Source organism: Protopterus annectens, chromosome 8.part0, assembly GCF_019279795.1.
Source record: "Protopterus annectens isolate FY-2018-M chromosome 8.part0, PAN1.0, whole genome shotgun sequence".
NCBI lineage: Eukaryota > Metazoa > Chordata > Ceratodontiformes > Protopteridae > Protopterus > Protopterus annectens.
In genome coordinates this window covers 1,099,577,620-1,099,598,376 of record NC_056741.1, presented here as the reverse complement: position 1 = coordinate 1,099,598,376, position 20,757 = coordinate 1,099,577,620, and the positions used below count along the sequence as shown (strand labels likewise).

The window sequence follows — 20,757 nt, the reverse complement described above, 5'->3', positions numbered from 1 at the left end:
GATCCTCAAGCGCCCAGACAAAATTTTGAGCCCCCCTGCAGAGAGATCACATTGGAGCAGAGGTCCCCCTGTGGATGCCATGTTGGTGGCTGCAGCCACTAAGAAAGAGTTGGCTCAGGAGAGCCCCATGGTTCATCCTCTGAGCAAGGAGTCTCGCGAGATGGACCGTCTTGGGAAGCGGGCCTTCAGTTCAGCGACCTTCTCTGAGGGCCTTGAACTATATGGCACACGTTATTAGGATGCAGCGGGACCTAATTAAGGAGTGCGCTGCTTCCTCCCCGGGGTCCATGTCTGAGGGAGACAAAGATTTGTACTCTTCCCGAATGGCCACCCTCCACTCTATCTCTGATACCTCTATGCGGCTATTGTCTCATGCTACAGAGGGAGCCGGTAGAGCAGGCGGAGTCGGGCTTGTCATGAGGAGACAGGCCTGGCTCCGTCACTGTGACTTCTCAGAACCCTTTAAGGCGTCATTCGCGAATGCCCCTTTTGATGGTTCTGCACTGTTCGGCAAAACCGTTCGCGACACTCTTGTCCAGAGCGAGAAAGACGGGAAGATCTTGTCTGCCGTCGGAGTCTGCTTCTCTGCACCCCAGAGGTCCTTTTCCAAGAACCAAAAGGGTCAGAAGAAGATGTGGTTCCGAAACTCGCATCAATCTCAGTCTGCTCAGGACAACCAGTCCTCTCGTGGCAGAGGAGGACAGGGAGGATGCCGCTCCAGATGCAGAGGGGGTTCTAGGAATTTTGGGTCCAGAGAACCTTTCTCTGAGAGGCCCACGCAGAACCCGAGGGGTTTCCCCGACTGCTCCACTCTGGAGGCAGTCGGGGGGGGGGGGCGTTTTTTGAAGCACCTGGCAAAATGGGAGTCCATAACAACAGATCGCTGGGTGCTTCGCATTATATCCAGAGGTTACCTAATTCCCTTCATAGCCAACCCCAGAATCAGAAGCCTTCCCGATGTCCCACCCAGTCAAAAGAAGGCGGCCGCTGCAGAAATTCTGCAGCTTCTACAAAAAAGAGCCTTCTACAAAAAAGAGCCATCCAGCCCGTCCCCCCCAGATCAAATCGGATCAGGGTTTTACTCCAGGTTCTTTCTGGTGCCAAAAAAGACGGGGGACTTGAGGTCCATCCTCGACCTCTCTTTCCTAAACCTGGCGGTACCCAAACAAAAGTTCCGAATGGTCACGTTGCAATCCGTCCTCCCCTTATTGCGGGAGGACGACTGGATGTGCTCTATAGACCTCAAGGATGCGTACTATCACATTCTAGTGGACAGGCGTTCCAGGAGGTTCCTCCGCTTCCGGCTCTGAGCCAGTCACTTTCAATTCAGTGTCCTCCCCTTCGGTCTCACCTCAGCCCCTAGGGTGTTCACCAAGGTCCTAGCGATAGTAGTGGCCCACCTGAGACTCCAGGGAATTCAGGTCTTTCCATACCTGGACAACTGGCTCCTCACAGCCCCAACAAGGCATCTACTTGCTCAGGCAGGGACTATTTTCTCGGTCTGGCTCCACTATTAGGATTAACCATCAACATGACCAAATCCTCTCTCATCCATACACAGATGCTAGATTTTATAGGGGCAAGACTGGATTCCAGACAGATGCTTGCGTTCTTGACTCCAGATTGACTTCGGAACCTGATGTTACATGTGCAGGCCATTCTCCAACTGCAAACTCCTTCGGCGGAATTGATTGTGCGGGCCCTAGGATCTATGGCGGCTGCAATCCCTCTGCTGCCATTGGCCCAGTTGAACATGAGGGTTCTACAGTGGACCCTCCAGGTACAATGGTCCCTGTCTTGCAACCCTCTGTCTCACCCCGTTTCCTTAAGCAAGGTTTGCAGAAAATCGCTCCTGTGGTGGCTCCATTCTCCCAACCTCCACACGGGCCATCCCTTCTCACTACCTCCACCAGTCGACACAGTGACCACGGACGCTTCTCGCCTGGGGGGGGGGCATTTTTCATGCAGAACAGTCCAAGGCACTTGGAACGACGTAGAGACCTCTTTGCATATCAACGTCCTAGAGATGAGAGCGGTGCTTTTGACGTTGCAAGCACTACACAACTCTCTTCCAGTAGGGACAATTGCGGTACAGACAGACAACATGTCAGTAGTCTGGTACATCAACAAACAGGGGGGAACCAGGTCTTACTCCCTTTGCCGCGAGGCCATGAGAGTGTGGGAATGGGCGATTTCCACCAACCGCTTTCTCATAGCAACGCACATTCTGGGACGGTCCAACATTTTAGCGGACAGGCTCAGTCGTACTATCCTGACTCCTTACGAGTGGTCTCAACCACCGAGTGGCAGAGAAAGTATTTGCCCGATGGGGGCGACCTTGTTGCGATCTTTTTGCCTCTCCTTCAAACACGAAATGCAACGATTACTTCGCTCTGATCCTCCTCCGGGGAAGTCCCCGAGAGACTCTCGAGTTCATGCTTGGCCTCCCGGTCTGCTTTATGCTTACCCTCCTCTTCACCTGATGTTGAAATTGTTACAGAAAGCCAGGCAGCTGGGGAGCAGAATGATCCTCATTGCCCCATTCTGGCCTCGTCAGACGTGGTTCCCTTACCTATGGTCTCACCTAGTGTATCCACCATGGATTCTGGATCCCATTCCGGATCTCATCTCTCATCCTCTCGGTCTTCCGACTCCGAACCTGGTCAACCTCAAGCTGACGGCTTGGTTGCTCCAGTTCCACTCCTCATAAGGACTCCCGGGATCTCATCACCGGTCAAAGCCATTCTTGTAGCAGCTCACAAGCCTTCCACCAGGAAGGTTTATCGGAGTAAGTGGAAACGCTTCACCATTTGGGCAAAACACCGTCGTTTAGACCCTTTTACAGCCCCGATATAATCGATTCTAGATTTTCTAACCTCTCTCTTTCACCAGGGGGCTAGTTCTTCCACAGTCAAGGTACAGCTGGCAGCAATCTCATACTACCATGTGGGGCAAGAGTCTGGTCCTATTATCACTTCCAAACTGTGTAAGTCCTTCCTTAAGGGTACCTTCCTCCTTAGGCCTCCAGTTAAAGAGGTGGTACCTCCATGGGATTTATCCTTAATCTTGCAGGCCTTGACTGGTCCCCCATTCAAACCGGCTGCCACGGTTGATCTCAAATTTCTCTCTTGGAAGACAGCCTTTTTGGTAGCCATAACTTCAGCCAAGAGGGTATCGGAATTGCAAGCCCTGTGTGTCAAACCACCATATTTGGTTTTTCACCCGGATAGGGTTTACCTCAGAATCAATCCGTCCTTTCTACCTAAGGTATCTTCAGAAGCGAACATCAATCAATCCATCAATCTCCCAGTGTTTTTCCCCAACTTTCATAACAAAGGAGAGTACAAGCTTCATTCCTTGGACGTACACAGACAGTTACGTTTTTATATCCACAGAACTGCTGGTCATATGCAATCTGATCAGTTGTTTATCTCCTTTGCCAAAAGTAATTTCGGAAAATCAGTTTCTAAGGTTTCTCTCTCTAGATGGATCTCGAGCTGTATTCTGTTAGCATATCAGAGTTCGGGAAGGCCTGCACCTCAAGGGAGTCCGTGCTTATTCTACTAGGGCAGTTGCCACTTCTGTGGCCTTTCAAGCTAGGGTTCCACTGGATGACATTTGTTCCGCAGCCACTTGGGCTTCATCTCACACCTTTATCAGCCATTATAAAATAGATATTGTTTCCCGAGGTAGAGCGTCCTTTGGCTCTGCGGTGCTCTGGAATATCCTTCCATGAAGGCCACCCAAGACTTAGGTAGCTGGGGACTCTGTCCCACAGGTTGCTGACAAATGACGTTCCTACTTCAGATTAAGAAGTTATATACTCACCATAACGTTCCACCTGAGTAGGTATCTTCATTTGTCTGCAACCATCCCCCCCTCCTTCCCCCTGACCGATTGGATCGCTCTTATGTTATTAGCATATGTTCCCATTGGGACACCCTGTTATCTGTTGTGTATGGGGCAAACCTGATCTGAGGTCAGTCAGGGCAGGCAGGGGATTATGGGTAGGGGGGAGGCGCTAGGAGCTCGGATCTATGCTATGTTAGAAGTTGCCAGCTCGGATCCGAGATCGGATCCGTATCCCACAGGTTGCAGACAAATGAAGATACCTACTCAGATGGAACGTTATGGTGAGTACATAACTTCTTATTGTTTTCATTTGCTGTGGGGATGGGAAGGACTGTCAGTTACCAAATAGACCCATTCCAGATGAACTATCAACTACATTGTCTTGTGCGATCAGGTTTCTCTGTGTTCATTCTGCTGCAGTTAGAGGTCTCTTCACTAGTGATGTAACTGCTTTAGGAGTGTCTCTGTTGCATACATCTTGAGAATGATCACTTAGCTTTGTTGCATACCTTCATCAAACATTATTAATCTGACAGTAATTTCAGAAGTCAGGATTTCTTTGTAACATCTGTATTTCAGGACTCATTCTTCTAGACATTGATTCTTGGGCTGTCATCTGCTTTCTATCATTCTGTGGATTTACTGCTTGAGGTTTGTTCCAGTTGTTAAACTGTCAAGGAGACATTTTGATGTTAGTTATATATCTAAGAGGTACTTTCTTACCATGTCCATTGATCATTCAGGCGGCTCTCTTAGGTTGGCCACAAAAGCTCTCATCCTGTTCCTTTTCCTGTAGGCAGCCCCCACATTTATCTTTAGTTGTTGGAACCCATTGTAAGTTAGTAAAGTATATGCATTACCTGTTAGCAGTGTATATGTTAGGTCTCCATTCTTATTTCTTGTTTTGCTGGAAGTGTGCATGCTGATGTTTGAGGTTGAACTCGGCAGCAATCTTATGTAGACAGTGAGTGAAAACCACAAGGTGTGTCAGCATCAGGCAGTCATGTCCTCAAAAGTGAGAGCTTCCTCAGAGAAAGTGCTAAATTACTTGTGGTGAAGAGGTTTAATCCATTTGGACATCAGTAAGAGTCTCATCATACATGAAGTACTAAGCATTGGAATGGAAACACTCCATATAATCGAACATTCATAATCTCGAACGTGTTTAACACGGGCAGAAGTGAAGAAAATTCATTTGATCTCTTCTGCCTGTATTAAGTCTGTGCAACATTGTACACTGTGGGGAGCAGGGAACTTGCCCTTTCGTCTGTGTAGAGCAATCTCGAAGTTGGTACTTATAATTAGCAGAGAGTGTGGGGGTGCAGCCCCCACATGCGTGGTGCAGATGAGCGTGTCCTCCCTGCAAAAAACAGAGCTGCTTTGTTTTTTCACTGTTTTGGCTTTTGATCTTTTGAGATTGTTAGCCATTCAAGATTTGTATACTTGAAGTTTAGAAGTACATCTGTTAGAACATGTCTGTTGCTTTCCTCATATTCGGCCTAGCAGAGACAGTTCATTTGGAGAGTTGTGTTTATAATGCATTTTCATTACATTTTTTTTTTTTTATCTTCCTTTGTAGGTCCCATAATCCGCAAAGCTGGAAGACCCCGGAAAGGTAAGTCATTAGATGGCATTTGAAAATGGTATACAAGTGCTTAAATTTATCTGTATGAATTTTTTGTTCTATACATTCTGAGCTTGTTTATCTGAATCATTCTAACAGTGAGACATATCAACTAATCTGTTTACTAGGAAACGGTCCTGTCAGGAAGTAAGAGAGTAGCATTACTGCCATATTCGCACTGAAATTGTAGAAACATGGAACCATTAAAAGCTAAAGCACATTCATTGCTGCCATTAAATGTGAACTGTTTATGAGTACTGTAATGCAGAATCTGTAGGGTTTCATAACTTGCACTTGAAAGATGGAGTAAACTGGGGTGATATTATAAAAACACCTGAATGCAGAAAGTAACTTATGTGAAGAAAATATTTCTTTGACCTTAAAGAATTAGTTATGGCTCAGTATTCTATTATGAAGTATATTGAGCAACACATCAAGATAACCTGAAATTATTAATCTTCAACTATTCATCACTGATGGGTTCGGTTCCGAGCCCTCGGAACCGAGTCGGCCTTATACCAAGCTTGCATGCACCAAAAACTCTCAAGCTAAGCTGCTACCCACAATGCCCTTTGCTCGGTTACCTCAGATCTCATTTGCCACGCAGCCATATAGCAGTGTTTCACCGAGCTCTCCAGCTAAGTGCTTTTTTCAGATATATTTACTAGTTTGAAAAAGTTTTTTTCTCCTTTTAGAACTTATTCTTGTTGCTCTATATTGCTTCAGCTCTACCCACAGGTATTTCTCTCTCACCATTGTTGGTAATTTCTTGGTGTTTTTAACTTTCTACCTTTACGGTATCTTGTTACCATTGTTGGTATTTGCTTTCTCTCTCCTTCATTTCCTCTCTTTCCTCTCTCTTTCCCTTGTATGCGAGAGTGTGTTCTGGGATGTCTGAAAAGAAGGGAACTATGGGGTTTAAACACTGCTCTTCTTGCAGTGGTAAACTGCCGAATAGTGACCTCCATGAAGAATGTGTGTATACTGTTTGGAGGTTCCACATTTGTCAGCGAAACCCCTGTGTGATATATGTGGTAGTTTCAGTCAGCGGACGGTGGATTAACGCCGTAACAAACTTATTTAAAGGGCCTGCTTGCTTCACCTTTTTCAGAGGTCATTTCTGCGACGGATGTCTCACCCCCTCCGGACAAGAAATGTCCGTGATCGGACCCCTCTTCCCCAGCCGGTGACAGAGTTAAAGGTCACAAGCACAAAGCCCATAAGTCCTGTTCTGAACACCGTTCTGCCTCCTTAGTGCCGACTACCACATCGGCTCCTAGCTTGGCTCCAATGAAGTTTACCCAAGGTAGCCTCGTCGACGACAGCCCTGGCACCGACCGTTATGGCCTCGGTACTGACCAGTGTATCGACTTCTCTATCCGCACTGACTTCGTCCATTTCGACTTCAATATCGGTTCCGATAACTGCCTCAGAACCGTTCCTGTCATCCACCCCTATAGTGAGTTCTGCTCTGAACCCATTCACGGCTCCGATCATACCTTTATTACCTGTTGCAAAATTGGAATAGTCTGTGCCATTCTGTGACACACTACGGACCCGATACTCATCTGTTGTGGACCAGTTTGCCAGACAAGCCTGCAGCCCCTTTTTGGACTGGCCTGACTCCCCCTCAAGTGCATCGTAAGATCCACCAGGAGTCTTTCCGAATTGGATGTGGTGCACCTTTTTGATCAGCTGCTGACTGCTAGGGGAATCTCAAATCCACCTAGACCCTATCCCACTCCAGGCTTTGGGTTTATTTCTCCAGCAACCCCCTACTTACTCTGCTCTCTTGGACCCCTCAGTTCCAAGGCTAATCTATCCAACTTTTACTAGAGGAATTCCTTCCTTGACGCCGACAACAACTCTGTCTGAGGCTCCTAGATCCCTTTGGGTGCCGGTTCCTTCGGAACCCACCCTTCCTCAATCCCATGCTTGGGGGGGTGGAGCCCCCGATTCCGGTGTCGGTTCTGACGGTTGTGTCGGCCCCGAATTCAGATCGGAGAGTGACTACCGCTCCAAGCTTGATTGAGGCTCCGTCCCGGGGGGTGGACCGTCTGGAACGGGGTGTGACCCCGGTATCGATTTTGTCTTCTTTGGTTCCGGGCTCCCATTCCTCTTTGAGTGGGCCCGATTTCCGGGTGATGGAGAGGGCGCTTGCTGCCAGCAATCCTCCACAGTTGGTTACTCCCCCAGTTCCCTCTGAGCCGCAGCTGTCAAAGGCCACCCCCCAGGACTCCGAGAGCGCAAGGCCCAGGAGACCCCTGTCCAGGGCATTTCACTTTCCGAGTCTTCTTCGGATGTTCCCACTGAAGAGCCCCCTCGGAAACGGGTGTGTAAGAGGAAACGCACAGACTTCCCAAAGGAGTCCCTTACAGAGGATATGGACTACGATGATGTGGAAGGGTCCCCATGGTCACCCCCTAATGATGTCTCCTTCAGGGACATCATGGAAATCTTTTAACAGAGGGGGTAACTGGAAGTCCTCAACTCCTTCCTCAGAGGAATCCGTATTCCTGCAGGCCTTTCGCTCTTGGCCCACTACTTCCAGGAATCAGAGGAGTGGAAAGATGTGGCACAAGAAGTCTCAAGGTCCTTTCCGGGACGCATGTGGTGAGGACTCCTCCAGAGGCAGAGGGGGTTCCAATAATGGAAGATGTCCCTTTCTGGGCAGAGGGGGTCCCCAGAACCAGGAATCCATAAATTCCTTCTCAGGTAGACCATATCAGCACTCCTGAGGTGCTGCTTGATTGCTTTCCTTTGGAAGCAGTCAGGGTGCATTTCTGTCTGCACCATGCTGCCTGGCTATCCATTACGAACGATCAGTGGGTGCAGAGAATCATTACCAGAGGCTATCATAGTCCACTAATATCCTTTCCAAGACCTCCGAAATCAATTCCCGATGTCCCACCCAGCCAAAGGGAGGAGGCAGCTTCTGAAATATGAAAGCTACTTCGAAAATGAGCCATCCAACAGGTCCCCTCAGATCAGTGCGGATCAGGGTTCTACTCGAGATTCTTTTTGGTGCCAAAGAAAACAGGGGACTGAAGGCCCATTCTGGATCTCAGTCAGCTAAACAAATCAGTAGTTCAGACCAAGTTCCACATGGTCACGATTCAATCCATCCTCCCCTTTCTGCGGGAGGGTGTGTGGATGTGCTCATTAGATCTCCGGGATGCGTATTACCACATCAAGATGGACAAGCGCTCCAGGAGCCTCCTTCGCTTCTGGTTGGGAGCCAGTCACTATTAACTCAGATCCCTGCCTTTCGGTCTCTCGATGGCCCAAAGAGTGTTCACGAAATGTCTTGCAGTGGTAATAGCTCATCTGAGACTTTAGGGATTCCAGGTGTTTCCATATCTAGACGATTGGCTCATCTCCGCCCCCACCAAGCATCTTCTGGTCAGGGCCCTCCGCTACACACTGGCTCTAGCGGAGTCATTAGGCATCACTATACACTGGCAGAAATCAAACCTTCAACCATCACAACAACTGGAATTCATAGCGGCAGTATTCAACACGTAGTCAAGCCTAATCTCACTTCCTCTCCACAGGCTTCAGAGACTCAGGGCACAAGTTTAGGTGATACTCTGTCAAAGCAAGGTGTCTGCAAGGGAGATTTTTCAAGCCTTGAGATCTATGGCTGCAGCCATCCCCATAGTGCCCTTAGCCAGACTACACATGAGATTACTACAATGGCTCCTTCAGGCTCAGTGGATACCCAACCTCCACCCCATAAGCTCAAAGATTCTCATCACTAACATTTGCAAACAAGATCTCCTCTGGTGGATGAGTACAGATGAAAATCTTTGGTGTCGTCCCTTCCAGGTTCCACAGCCCCACGCCATGGTGACCACGGATGCTTCTCTGATGGGGTGGGGGGGTCACTTCCAGGGAAAGTCAGTCCAAAGCACGTGGTCCGATGTAGAATTCAATTTGCATATTAGTGTCCTGGAGTTAAGAGCGGTGCTGTTGGAGTTGCAAGCTTTTCATCCACTTCTTCCATCTAGAACGATTGCTGTCCAGTCGGACAGCATGTCTGTTGTTTGGTACATAAACAGGGAGGGACCAAGTCTTTACCCCCTTTGTCATGAAGCCATGAGAATCTGGCAGTGGGCAATAGCTTCCAACTGTTTCCTGATCGCAACGCATATCCCGGGGAGCTCCAACGTGATTGCGGACAGACTGAGCAGATGCATCCTTCATCCTCACGAGTGGTCTTTCAACCCAAGTGTGGCGACGGAAATGTTCAGCCGCTGGGGCCAGCCATGCTGCAACCTTTTCGCCTCCCCTTCAAATACAAAATGCAGCAGCTACTTTGCCCTTTCCCCCTCTCGGGGAGTCACTGAGAGATGCTCTAGTCCACAATTGGCCCATGGGTCTTCTTTATTGCTTACCCTCCAATTCCTCTGATTCCCCTTGTTCTACGGAAGGCTAGTCGGTTGAGAAACTAAGTGATCCTCATCGCTCCGTTCTGGCCTCGTCAAGTGTGGTTCCCCTTACTTCAACCTCATCTGTTACAACCTCCTTGGATCCTAGACACTCGTCAGGACCTAATTTCTTACCCACAAGGGCTGACTCCTCCGAATCTGTTCACCTTCAAGCTGACAGCTTGGTTTCTCCACTTCCGTTAGTTGTCAGGCAGGAAACCCTTTCCTCATCTGTCCAGGGTATTATTTTGGCTTTTCATAAACCATCTACCAGAAAACTTTACAGGGATAAATGGAAAAGCTTCTCTATTTGGTCATGTAATGAGGAGCTAGACCCGTTCTCAGCTCCCGTAGCCACTATTCTTCATTATTTGCCTGAGCTGTTCGACAAAGGGGCCTCGGCTTCTACCATTCGAGTCCATCTATCAGCTATTTCCAACTTCCATAACTGGTCTGGAGGAGTACCACTTGTCTCCTCTTGTCTTTGCAAGACCTTCCTCACAGTTATTTTTTCACAGCAGGCCTCCCATCAGACAGCCGGTGGAGGCTTGGAATTTGTCCTGGGTTCTGCAGGCTCTCTCCTTGCCACCGTTTGAGCCATCTGCCGCCTGTGATCTAAAATTCTTATCATGGAAATCCTTATTCCTGGTGGCTATAACTTCAGCAAGACGAATTTCTGAATTACAAGCATTATGCATCAAGAGCCCTTATCTGCCCTTTCATAAGGACAGAGTATCACTTCGAAATAATCCATCCTTTCTCCCCACAGTGGTTTCTGACTTTTCTATTAACCAGTCCATCGAACTCCCTGTGTTTTTCCCAAATTACTGTTGCAAGGGAGAATACTGCCTACATTCCCTGGATGTTCATAGACAGTTGCGCTTTTATCTGGACAGAACTAAATTATTTCGCAAGTCAGACCAGCTTTTCGTTTCCTGTGTGGACCCTAGGATGGGGAGGTGCAGTATCAAAGGTTACTTTGGCTAAATGGCTCAGGAATTGCATTGCCTTCACATGTTCACTTACGGAGGGATCTAAGCCTGACCAAATCAAAGCTCACTCAACTAGGGCTATTGCAGCATCTGTTGCCTTCCACTCTAGGGCATCCATAGATTACATTTGTGCAGCTGCCATTTAGGCAAAGCCCCACATTTTTATCAAGCATTACAAATTGGATCTGATCTCCAGGGGAAGAGCGGCCTTTGGTTCAATGGTTCTCAGGAATGTTCTTCCATAAGGGCCACCCAGGTTCTCCAAGTAGCTGGGGACTCAGTCCCATCAGTGATGAATAGGAAGAAGATTAACAACTTCAGATAAAGAAGTTATGTCTTACCATAACGTTCCATCTGAGTTGTTGATCTTCTTCCAGTCATCACACCCTCCCACCGACCCCCTCCTAAGGTTCCTGGAGGATCTTCTGGGTCTTTGTGGTGTATTAGGGTTTCTGCACAGAGATGGCCTCTGACTTATTCTGTCTCTATATGTTGCATGCAAACTCAATCTGAGGTAACTGAACAAAGGGTATTGTGGGTAGCAGCTTAGCTTGAGAGTTTTTGGTGCATACAAGCTTGATATAAGGCCGACTCTGTTCCGAGGGCTCGGAACCGAACCCATCATTGATGACTGGAAGAAGATCAACAACTCAGATGGAACATTATGGTAAGACATATCTTCTTTTTTCTTGGGTATTGTGTTGAATAACTGCATGAGGTAATATAGACAGATTGCCTAACCATTGGCTTTAAATTTAGTTTCTTTTGGCATGCAGTTAAATTATGCAGGCCACAACACTGCTTACATTTCTAAAAATGGATTTTGGTTTCATAGTACAGGATTCTTGAATGAGAATAGGTAGGATTCCTGCCTTAGGGTGTAATGGATTGGGTCTGGCATTTTGGCAGGATGTCTTTTTCCTGACCCTAAGTAGGGATCTGGTCATCTCACTGATTATTAGGAGTATCGTGCTGGCAAAAGAATAGTTAGGTAGCAGCTGTGTCTGAACTGTAGGGGCCAACACTGTGTTTGTGGGTTACCGTGCTCTGGCATCAGTTAAAGAAAGCCCTTATTGCACAGGGTAGAATTAGGGTTGTGGTCCTATCCTTGGTTAGAGAAACTGTAGAAACTATCCAGAGATGATTAAGGGGAGGTGGTCATTTTGTACAACTGAGGTGAAAAAGCATTCTTGCAGGGACCCCATGAATAGAATCAGCAAAAAATTTATCAGGAAGACACTGAAAACTGGACACAAAGTAAGAAAGAATAAAAACCTGTTGGTGTCCTAGAACCTCTTGAGAGTCATAAACGCGTTGTGTGTTTTTATTACTTGATTAACATGTCTGGGCCATCCTAGGTACTGAAAGTGTTCACATGTCTGCCCTTGTGTACATGAAAGAATTAACATGCTGGAGAACCAAAGGAGATTTTGGTAAATTTTGCCTCATTTAGCTAAAAAAAGTACAGATACTTAAAAAGCTTTATTTTCCTGGTTAACAGCTCATATATTTATATATCTTTTGAAACCTTTATTGAATTATCGCTTGAGACATAGGCACATTTACATTTATATGGAAGTAATCAAACTGTATTAAGAAGTTTACTTTTACAAACATTATACTTCATATATATTGCTGTGCATCACACAACCTAAGTAACATTGCATAAATTATTCATTTCCTGCCCTTTTTTTAAATAAGAAGCATCTTTATTAAACCACCACTTACGACATAGGCTGTCATACAGTTATATAAGTGAAAACAATCTATACCAACACAATCCTAGCTGCAAGCATTGCACGTCATAAACCATACTAAAACACTACCAGTTGCAAACATTATACACCACTTATAATCCCAATTCCCAATCATTTTCAGTCAAACATTACATAGCTCATTTAAGCCCTGCCTTCCTGTAAACCTCATTCTTCCCCCGTATGTATTGTTCCTACAGTTTCCATTTTTTCCTCTGTAGTTTGCTACTACACGTTTCTAAAGATCACAGTTCCAGTTGTTTTATCTCTCTTACTATATTCAGTACTTCCAGTATAGTTGGTTTACATTTTGATTTCCATTTTCTAGTAATTGTTTTTTTTTTCACCTACCATAATTAGACACAGCATGGCCTTACAATGTCTAGGCAGTTCCGATTCTGTATCATAGCTCAGAAAAATCATCTTCCTCATCACATCACTGTGCCCAACTAGCATCTCCAACAGTGCATCCTGCAGTGAATCCTTAGTCTACCAACTCACTGCACTTCCAGAAAGTATGCTTCCCCATCTCAGCTTCAACGTTTGCTGTCTACCTCAGGGAAAATTCCCTGGAAGTCTACATGGGGTATAAAAATATCTATTTAAACATTTCCAAGCAAAAATCCGAAATCTTCCAGATTTTGTTGCATATTTGGGGGAGTTACATTTATCCTCCCATTGTTTCTTTGTGATTTGCTTATCCAATCTGTCTTCCCAATCCTTTCTAATCTACTCAGATTGATTCTTATTGTTGTCATGCAATATTCTATATGCTCTATTAATTATTTCATCTTTAATGACAGCGTCTGTTCTAGATTCTACTAAAAACTCTAGTTATCTGCTTCCAATACCTTGGTTCCTTTGCCGGTTTTCTCCAACAAATAACATACTAGTAATAGGTGACCCTGTAGTCAGGCACACTGACGTCCCACTCGCTAGGCTGAATAAGGAGAAGGTTACTGTTAGCTGCCTGTCAGGTGCCAGGATCCGTCACATAACACAAGCACTCAGGTCACTCCAGAACAAGTACAAATATGACTCTGTCATTGTCCATGTTGGTGTGAATGACCTGAGCCGTACCTCCCTGGACTATATGAAAAGAGACATGGAAGAGCTCTCTGATCTTGTAGCCCAGGCCGGTATGACCCTGACCCTGAGTAGCATCCTGCCCTCACCAAGAATGATTACCACAGTATAAAGAAATAATTATCAATTTCAACAATTGGCTGAGTTTTTGGTGTCATTCAAAGGGGATCCAGTGTCTGTCTGCCTGGGATGACATGCTCGACAAGCCACGCTGCTTCTCTAGAGACGGCTTGCACCTGTCACCCTTGGGCTTTTGAATACTGGCCATGGCTCTTACCACCCCCATAGTGCCTTTTTTAGGCAAGGCTCAAAAGACAAAACCCACCGCCATAAATAGCACAAGTAACAAAAAACTGAGGGTGATGCTGCTCAATGCCAGAAGTCTAAACCTCAAAATGCACACACTTGAGGCACTCCTCAGTATGGAGAAAATCAATATATGTGCAGTAACAGAAACCTGGTTTAAGGCTGCAGAGAGCACCCCAGCACTACTAGGCTAAAACTCATACCATACATTTCGGCCACACAACCCGGACCGAAATACAAAAGGCGGGGGCGTATCCATATTCATCAAGGATACCCACACCTCCAGGTTAGTGGCACAGCACAATGCTTCAGAGTTCATCCATGTGCAACTAACAACGGGCAAAACTGCAATTCAAATTGTAGCTTGCTACAGATTACCCACCATGTCCCAGGACCCCCATTCCACATTTCTGGAAACAGTGGGAAATATAAAAGTCCTACCAAACACCCTAATATTGGGTGATTTCAATTACCCAAACATTAATTGGGAGAACTACTCCAGTACTAACTCTGTTGCCCAACATTTCCTAGAATTTATAAACTCAAACGCCCTGGATCAACTGGTCAACACTCCACCAGAGGTGGCAACATATTGGACCAGGTCATCACCAACATGGGCGATCGATGCTCCACACCGGAGGTCAACCCCTCACTGGTTAGATCTGACCATAAACAAATCACTTTGGATATCCACATTCCGCCCACACCCCCGGACAAGGAAGCCACTGTGAAAAACTTTTCAAAAGCAAACTTCACGTTACTTAAGACTGAGGTAGAAAGTTTCAAAGTCCCCATGCTAAAGGATAACATTGTCCAAGCTGCAAAATCTTTTACTAATGCATTCTACGGGCACCTACAAGAATGCATGGATCGTGCTATCCCAAGCAAAACTAAGGCTCACTCCTCCAAGAAAAGGAAACCAGTCTGGTGGACTCCTGCCATAAACAAGCCGTACAATAGAAGGAAAAAACTTGTACAGAAAAAGAGTAAAATCCCAAGAAGGGAAGACATCCCTGATCAGTATCAGCAAGAAACTATGATTCCTCATAAAAATCATCCAAGGCGAGTTTCGAAAGAAAAATTGCCAAGGACTCCAAAGATAACCACAAGGCATTCTTTAGGTATGTCAAGAATCTAAGTGGCAATGCTCAGATCTGCTTGGAGTTAGTGCAGACTGGTACAAAATACACTGAACTGATATTGCCAACATCCTGGCAGACAGGTTCAGCGCAAACTTCACCCCCCCTCTCATCCCCAAAAGGGCCCGTAACCATACCAGAAGAATGTAGAGCTCCTGAAATCACAGACACTCAGGTTAAAACAGCCCTCTCCAAAGCCATAAACACAGCATCAATGGCTCCAGACGGAGTCCCTGGCTGCATCCTACATGAGCTCAAAGATGAACTAACCCCTCATGTAAACACACTGTTCAAACTCAGCCTCTCCACAGGTTACGTACCCATAGAGTGGAGCACAGCAATGGTTATTACGCTCCACAAAGGTGGAGCCACAACAGACTCCGGGAACTATCACCCTATAAGCCTGACTAACTTGGTCTGCAAGGCTGTGGAGCGCATCATCATGGAACTCCTTAACAGAGACATTGGGAACCTCCAAACACTGGACCCTACCCAGTTCGGCTTTGTTAAAGGCAGATCATGCCTCCTAAACCTGGTGGACTTCTTTGAGACAGTTACCAAGGCTATAGACGAGGGAAAGGTGGTACACACAGCCTACCTAGACCTCGCAATGGCCTTTGACACCATTCCCCATTCTGGTATTATAGACAAGCTCTCCAGCCTGAACATAAAACCCTATGTCACAAGATGGGTTGCCAACTGGCTCACGGACAGAACCCACATGGTAAGAGTTGCGGGAACTAGGTCCAACTCTAAACCTGTTACAAGTGGCATTTCCCAGGGCTCAGTCCAAGGACCCCTCCTGTTCGGCATATACTTCACAGAGGTACAGGCAAGCACAGGAGGACTATGGCTGACCAGGTTCGCAGACGACTGCAAATTAGGGGCTATAATTCACTCTCTGGCTGACACAGACGTCCTCCACAAGGGTCTCACTGAGACGGACACCTGGTGTCAAAATCATGGCCTCAAGCTTAATGCCAAAAAGTGCATAGTCCTCCCCTTTGGAAAAAACAAAGTACCCACAAACTACCACATAGGTGCTAGTCCCCTAAATACGGAAGATGTAATAAGGGGTCTGGGGACCAAAGTAGATAATAAACTCTCCTTTGATAATCACATTGCCAAAGTGGTTAGAAAATCCTTCTACGTGGCACACCTTATCCCAAAAGAGAGGTCATTATGCCCCTCTACTCATCGCTCATCAGACCCATCATAGAGTAGAACGCTCCATTTGGGATGTATCTTACAAGACACCTGCAACAGCTGGAAAGACCACAGAAGTACCTCACCAAGAGGATCACTGGCCTCAAACAGATGCCCTATGCAGCTCGACTGAAGAAACTCCAGCTGTACTCTGTTGCATACCGCCTACTCAGAGGTGATCTCTGTCTGACATACAAGGCCATGTCCAACCCAGAACTGATCGACATGCTCCACCTAAAGAAAAGCTTATCCTCTCGAGCCGCACGCTCTAGTGATCTAAACCTCACCACAACAATAAATAGGACGTACTGGAGAGATAGATTCCTGTCACAGAGACTTTCCATGCTTTGGAACAAGATTCCAATCTACATTAGGTAGAGCTCCTCGCTAACGCTCTTCAAGAAAACCTTGACGAGTGGATGGGAAACAGAAAGTTACCACGGGGATCACTTCAGTGGCTGTGCTGGACAGAGGCACAGGGAACTAATCTAAGGGAGCGACGAAAGCCAACAGATTCTAGCTAGGCTTATAAATGCCTTCGAGCAGATAGCCTAGTATCTACCTATGAACCTAAATTCCAGCCCCCTGTTGCCTATTGTCTATATCCCTAATTGCAGTCATCCCTATTGGCAGAATCCCCTTTTTCCATTCCCGTGTTGGCTTAGTTCTTATGATGCATTTTGCTACTTTATGAATATAATACTCTGTATGATTATTGCTATTCTCCTCAGACATGCATCCAAAATCCCAGTCTCTCCTTGTTTCTTGAGCCCCCCCCCCTGTTTCATTATCACCCCTTTCCACTTTGAATTTTAGTTTTCTGTTTATGCTATGTATAGGAGCCTTAACTGTGTAACTCTGAAATACACATTCAATTTATGTAATCCCAATTTGCCCTGTTCTACTAGAAGAATCAACTTATCCCACTTGACTCTTGCTGTTTTTTATCAATTGCTATCTGCAACTTCTTCTTTGGTTGATAAAAATATGCCTGACCTGTGTATAACACTAAAGGGACTAAAACATTTTAACTGCTTGTATCTTACTATCCATATAGGTTCATAGGTTGGTATGGCCCTAGGTCCTATACAAGCCTAGCCATAACAATTCCCTGGATATTTCTTCCCACAATATTTACTTCTCTGGACTCTTGTCTAGCAGGGCGACTTGACATGATCCCCGAGGTGAATTTCCTATCTCCCATCCAATCATCAAGATTCCTTTTGAAGAGGGCCAAGGAGGCGCTCTGCTTGACATGTATGGGCAGTCTATTCCAGAGTATGGGGAGTCTCTGGGTCAGGAACCTATCCCTCCAGCATGTTTTGTTCATTGTGATGACAAGGTTTAGATCCCTGGTGTGTGTGGCTCTGAGGGATTGGGATTTCTTTAAGTGGAGCATGTCCAACAGCTCAGGGTTTGACATGGCCTTGTATGTTAAGCAGAGATCACCTCTGAGTAGACGATATGCCACAGAGAATAGCTGGAGTTTTTTTTAGACGGTCAGCATATGGCATCTGCTTTAGGCCTGTGATTCTTTTAGTGAGGTATTTCTGTGGCCTTTCCAGCTGTTGCAGATGTCTTGTGAGGTACATACCAAACTGGGCATTATACTCTATAATGGGTCTAATAAGGGATGAGTACAGTGGGACAATGACCTCCTTTTTTCTGGATGAAAAGCCCTTAGTGATGAGGTGTACCACATAGAAGGATTTCCTGACTGTTGTGGCGATGTGGTTATCGAAAGTGAGACCACTGTCCACCTGTGTCCCTAAGTCTCTCATCACACTTTTGATGTTTAGTGTACTGCCACCTATGTGGTAATTCATACATTCGCAGCAATCCCACCATAATAAACCACAAAAATTCTGGGCAAGTATTAATGAACTATTACATCCCGGTCAATCAATTACACCAAACCCACAAGGCTCTGACCATAACAACCCCAAGCAAACTGCCAATGCCTTTAATACCTTTTTCACCAAAACTATTCAAACTCTAGCCAGTCAACTCTCTCCACAAAATTCAACCTCATCTAAGACTGAATCCAACCCACCTCCTCCATTTCACTTCCAACCTGTCCCTACAGCTTTTATTCTCACCCTTTTACAAAAACTTAAACCTTGCACTCCCTCTGCTGACCAACTACCTGCAGAATACTTACAGTTAGCAGCCAAATCTATTGCATACCCCCATCTCCATTCTCATCAATAGAAGCATTACTGAAGGATATGTCCCCATTCTTTGGAAAGTCTCACATATCATTCCCCTTCATAAAGGGGGAGACTCCACTGACATTTCCAACTATCGTCCCATAGCCCTACTCTCCCCTTTATCTAAGGTTATGGAAAAGTGCATCCATAGGCAATTATTAGACCACCTTCTCCATAATAACCTGCTCTCCAACTCCCAACATGGCTTCAGACCTTCAGACAGCACTACTACTGCCCTCCTCTCCTTCATGGACACCAACAAAAACCGCAACCTTAACATGCTCTCCTCTGCACTTTTCATTGACCTGTCCAAAGCCTTTGACATGGTAAATCACAATATACTCATAAACATTCTGAAATCTATGTCACTTGATGCACTAGCTATAAAATGGTTCCTATCCTATTTAAATAACAGACATCAAGCTGTGCTCTGGAATACCACTCTTTCTACCCAACTACCCGTTAATATTGGTGTCCCTCAAGGGTCCATACTAGGCCCACTCCTATTTTCCTTATTCATCAATGACCTTCACGAAGCAGTTCCCCAAGCTACATGCATACAATACGCAGATGATTCTACACTTATATGCTCAGCCACATCTGAATCTGAACTTCACTTCCTTACACAGAACTTATTTAGCTCAGTAGAACTATGGTTTACAAAACACTGTCTCATACTAAATCCCAAAAAAACTAAACTTCTACTTTTTACACCTACCAATAAATCTCCACCAGTTGACTTCACTATAGCTTCCAATAATAGCACTGTTATATCCCAGGATCTTACTACCAAACTGCTAGGTATCACCATAGACAACAACCTTAACTTTGACACTCATATTAATAATATCTTGAAAACAACTAACAGAAAAATAGGCTCTCTATATAGGATCAAACCCTTCCTCACCCCTGCAACTAGAATAACTATTGCCCACACCCATCTAATCTCTACCCTACTCTATGCCTCTCCCATTTTCACTAACCTGTCAAAAAATAACCTTAAAAAACTAGAAAACTCCTACAACAACATAGCCAGATTTGCCACTGATAACCCTTTTAAAACACACCACTGTATTACTCTAAAATACCTAGGGTGGCTTGAATTACAGCAACAGCTAAAATATAATCAGCTGACCATTGCCCATAAAATTCTTTATCAACCTACTAAGACACCCATACTATCTAACCTTATTCATCCCTACAATAACCTGAAATCCCTAAGATCTTCACAAAAAATCCTCATAAATATTATCAAATCAAACAATAGAGCTGGAGACTCTCTCTTCACTAACACTGTTGGGAAAATCTGGAACTTGCTCCCCACTGAACTTTCAACACTTCCCTCGATTTCCTTGTTCAAAAATAAACTTAAGCTCTTCCTTAAAACACATTGGATGTGCCCCTGTACTAAACCTGACTAACCTACATGCTCTCACTACTTGTTTCATCCCCACCTTATATGCTCTAGCTACCTGTTTCTACCTCACTGTCTCAGCTCAGTAACTATCTCATCAGAATTCAACTACCATTCTACCTCTACTACCTAGCCTTACCTATTAGTATACTCTCATAAAAGTTCCAGTCTTCTCGATTAGAACTTTCTTACTCAACTTCTATTCCAGTCCTAATTTCCTTTTTTCCCCTTCTTATATCTAGAATTATATTATGTGTTTTACTATCAATCTTTCTGAACAGTTAAAACGCAGCCTCATGATAAATTGTATTATGTTTAGTCAATATTTTATGTTATATACTCTATAAACCTGTAACCACTTTTTAGCTAATACTGCTTTAGTCATTATTAATGTAGTCGATCTCATGTATGTACTACTTGTAGATATGTACTATAATTGAAGTTTGGAGCTTATTTTCCCGGGCCTCTACTGAAAATGGACATATGTCCAGCTAGACTAGCCCGGTCAACAAATGTAAAATATAAATAAATAAATAAATAAATGGGTGCATGTTTTTTTTCCAAAGGGGATAACTATACATTTATTGGCATTAAGCTTAAGCCCATGGCTCTGGCACCAGGCATCTGTTTCTGTAAAGCCCTTTTGTAGAATATCCACATCATTTGGGGATTCATTAATGGCTCCCAGGTTACAGTCATCTGCGAACTTTGTTAGCCAGAGGCCCTTAGTGTTGGCCTGTACTT

The 20,757-nt window shown here is 45.3% G+C and overlaps 1 protein-coding gene across 43 annotated transcripts in view; it reads left to right on the top strand.

Annotated features, from left to right (window-relative positions):
- Positions 1-20,757, top strand: part of LOC122809254 (titin-like) — a 3,339,665-nt gene that overhangs the window by 1,626,931 nt on the left and 1,691,977 nt on the right. For all 43 annotated transcript variants that reach the window (XM_044080625.1, XM_044080596.1, XM_044080621.1 and 40 more), the window contains one exon: positions 5,432-5,467. In XM_044080625.1, the coding sequence (XP_043936560.1) occupies positions 5,432-5,467 (36 nt within the window). The remainder of the gene's footprint in view (positions 1-5,431; positions 5,468-20,757) is intronic.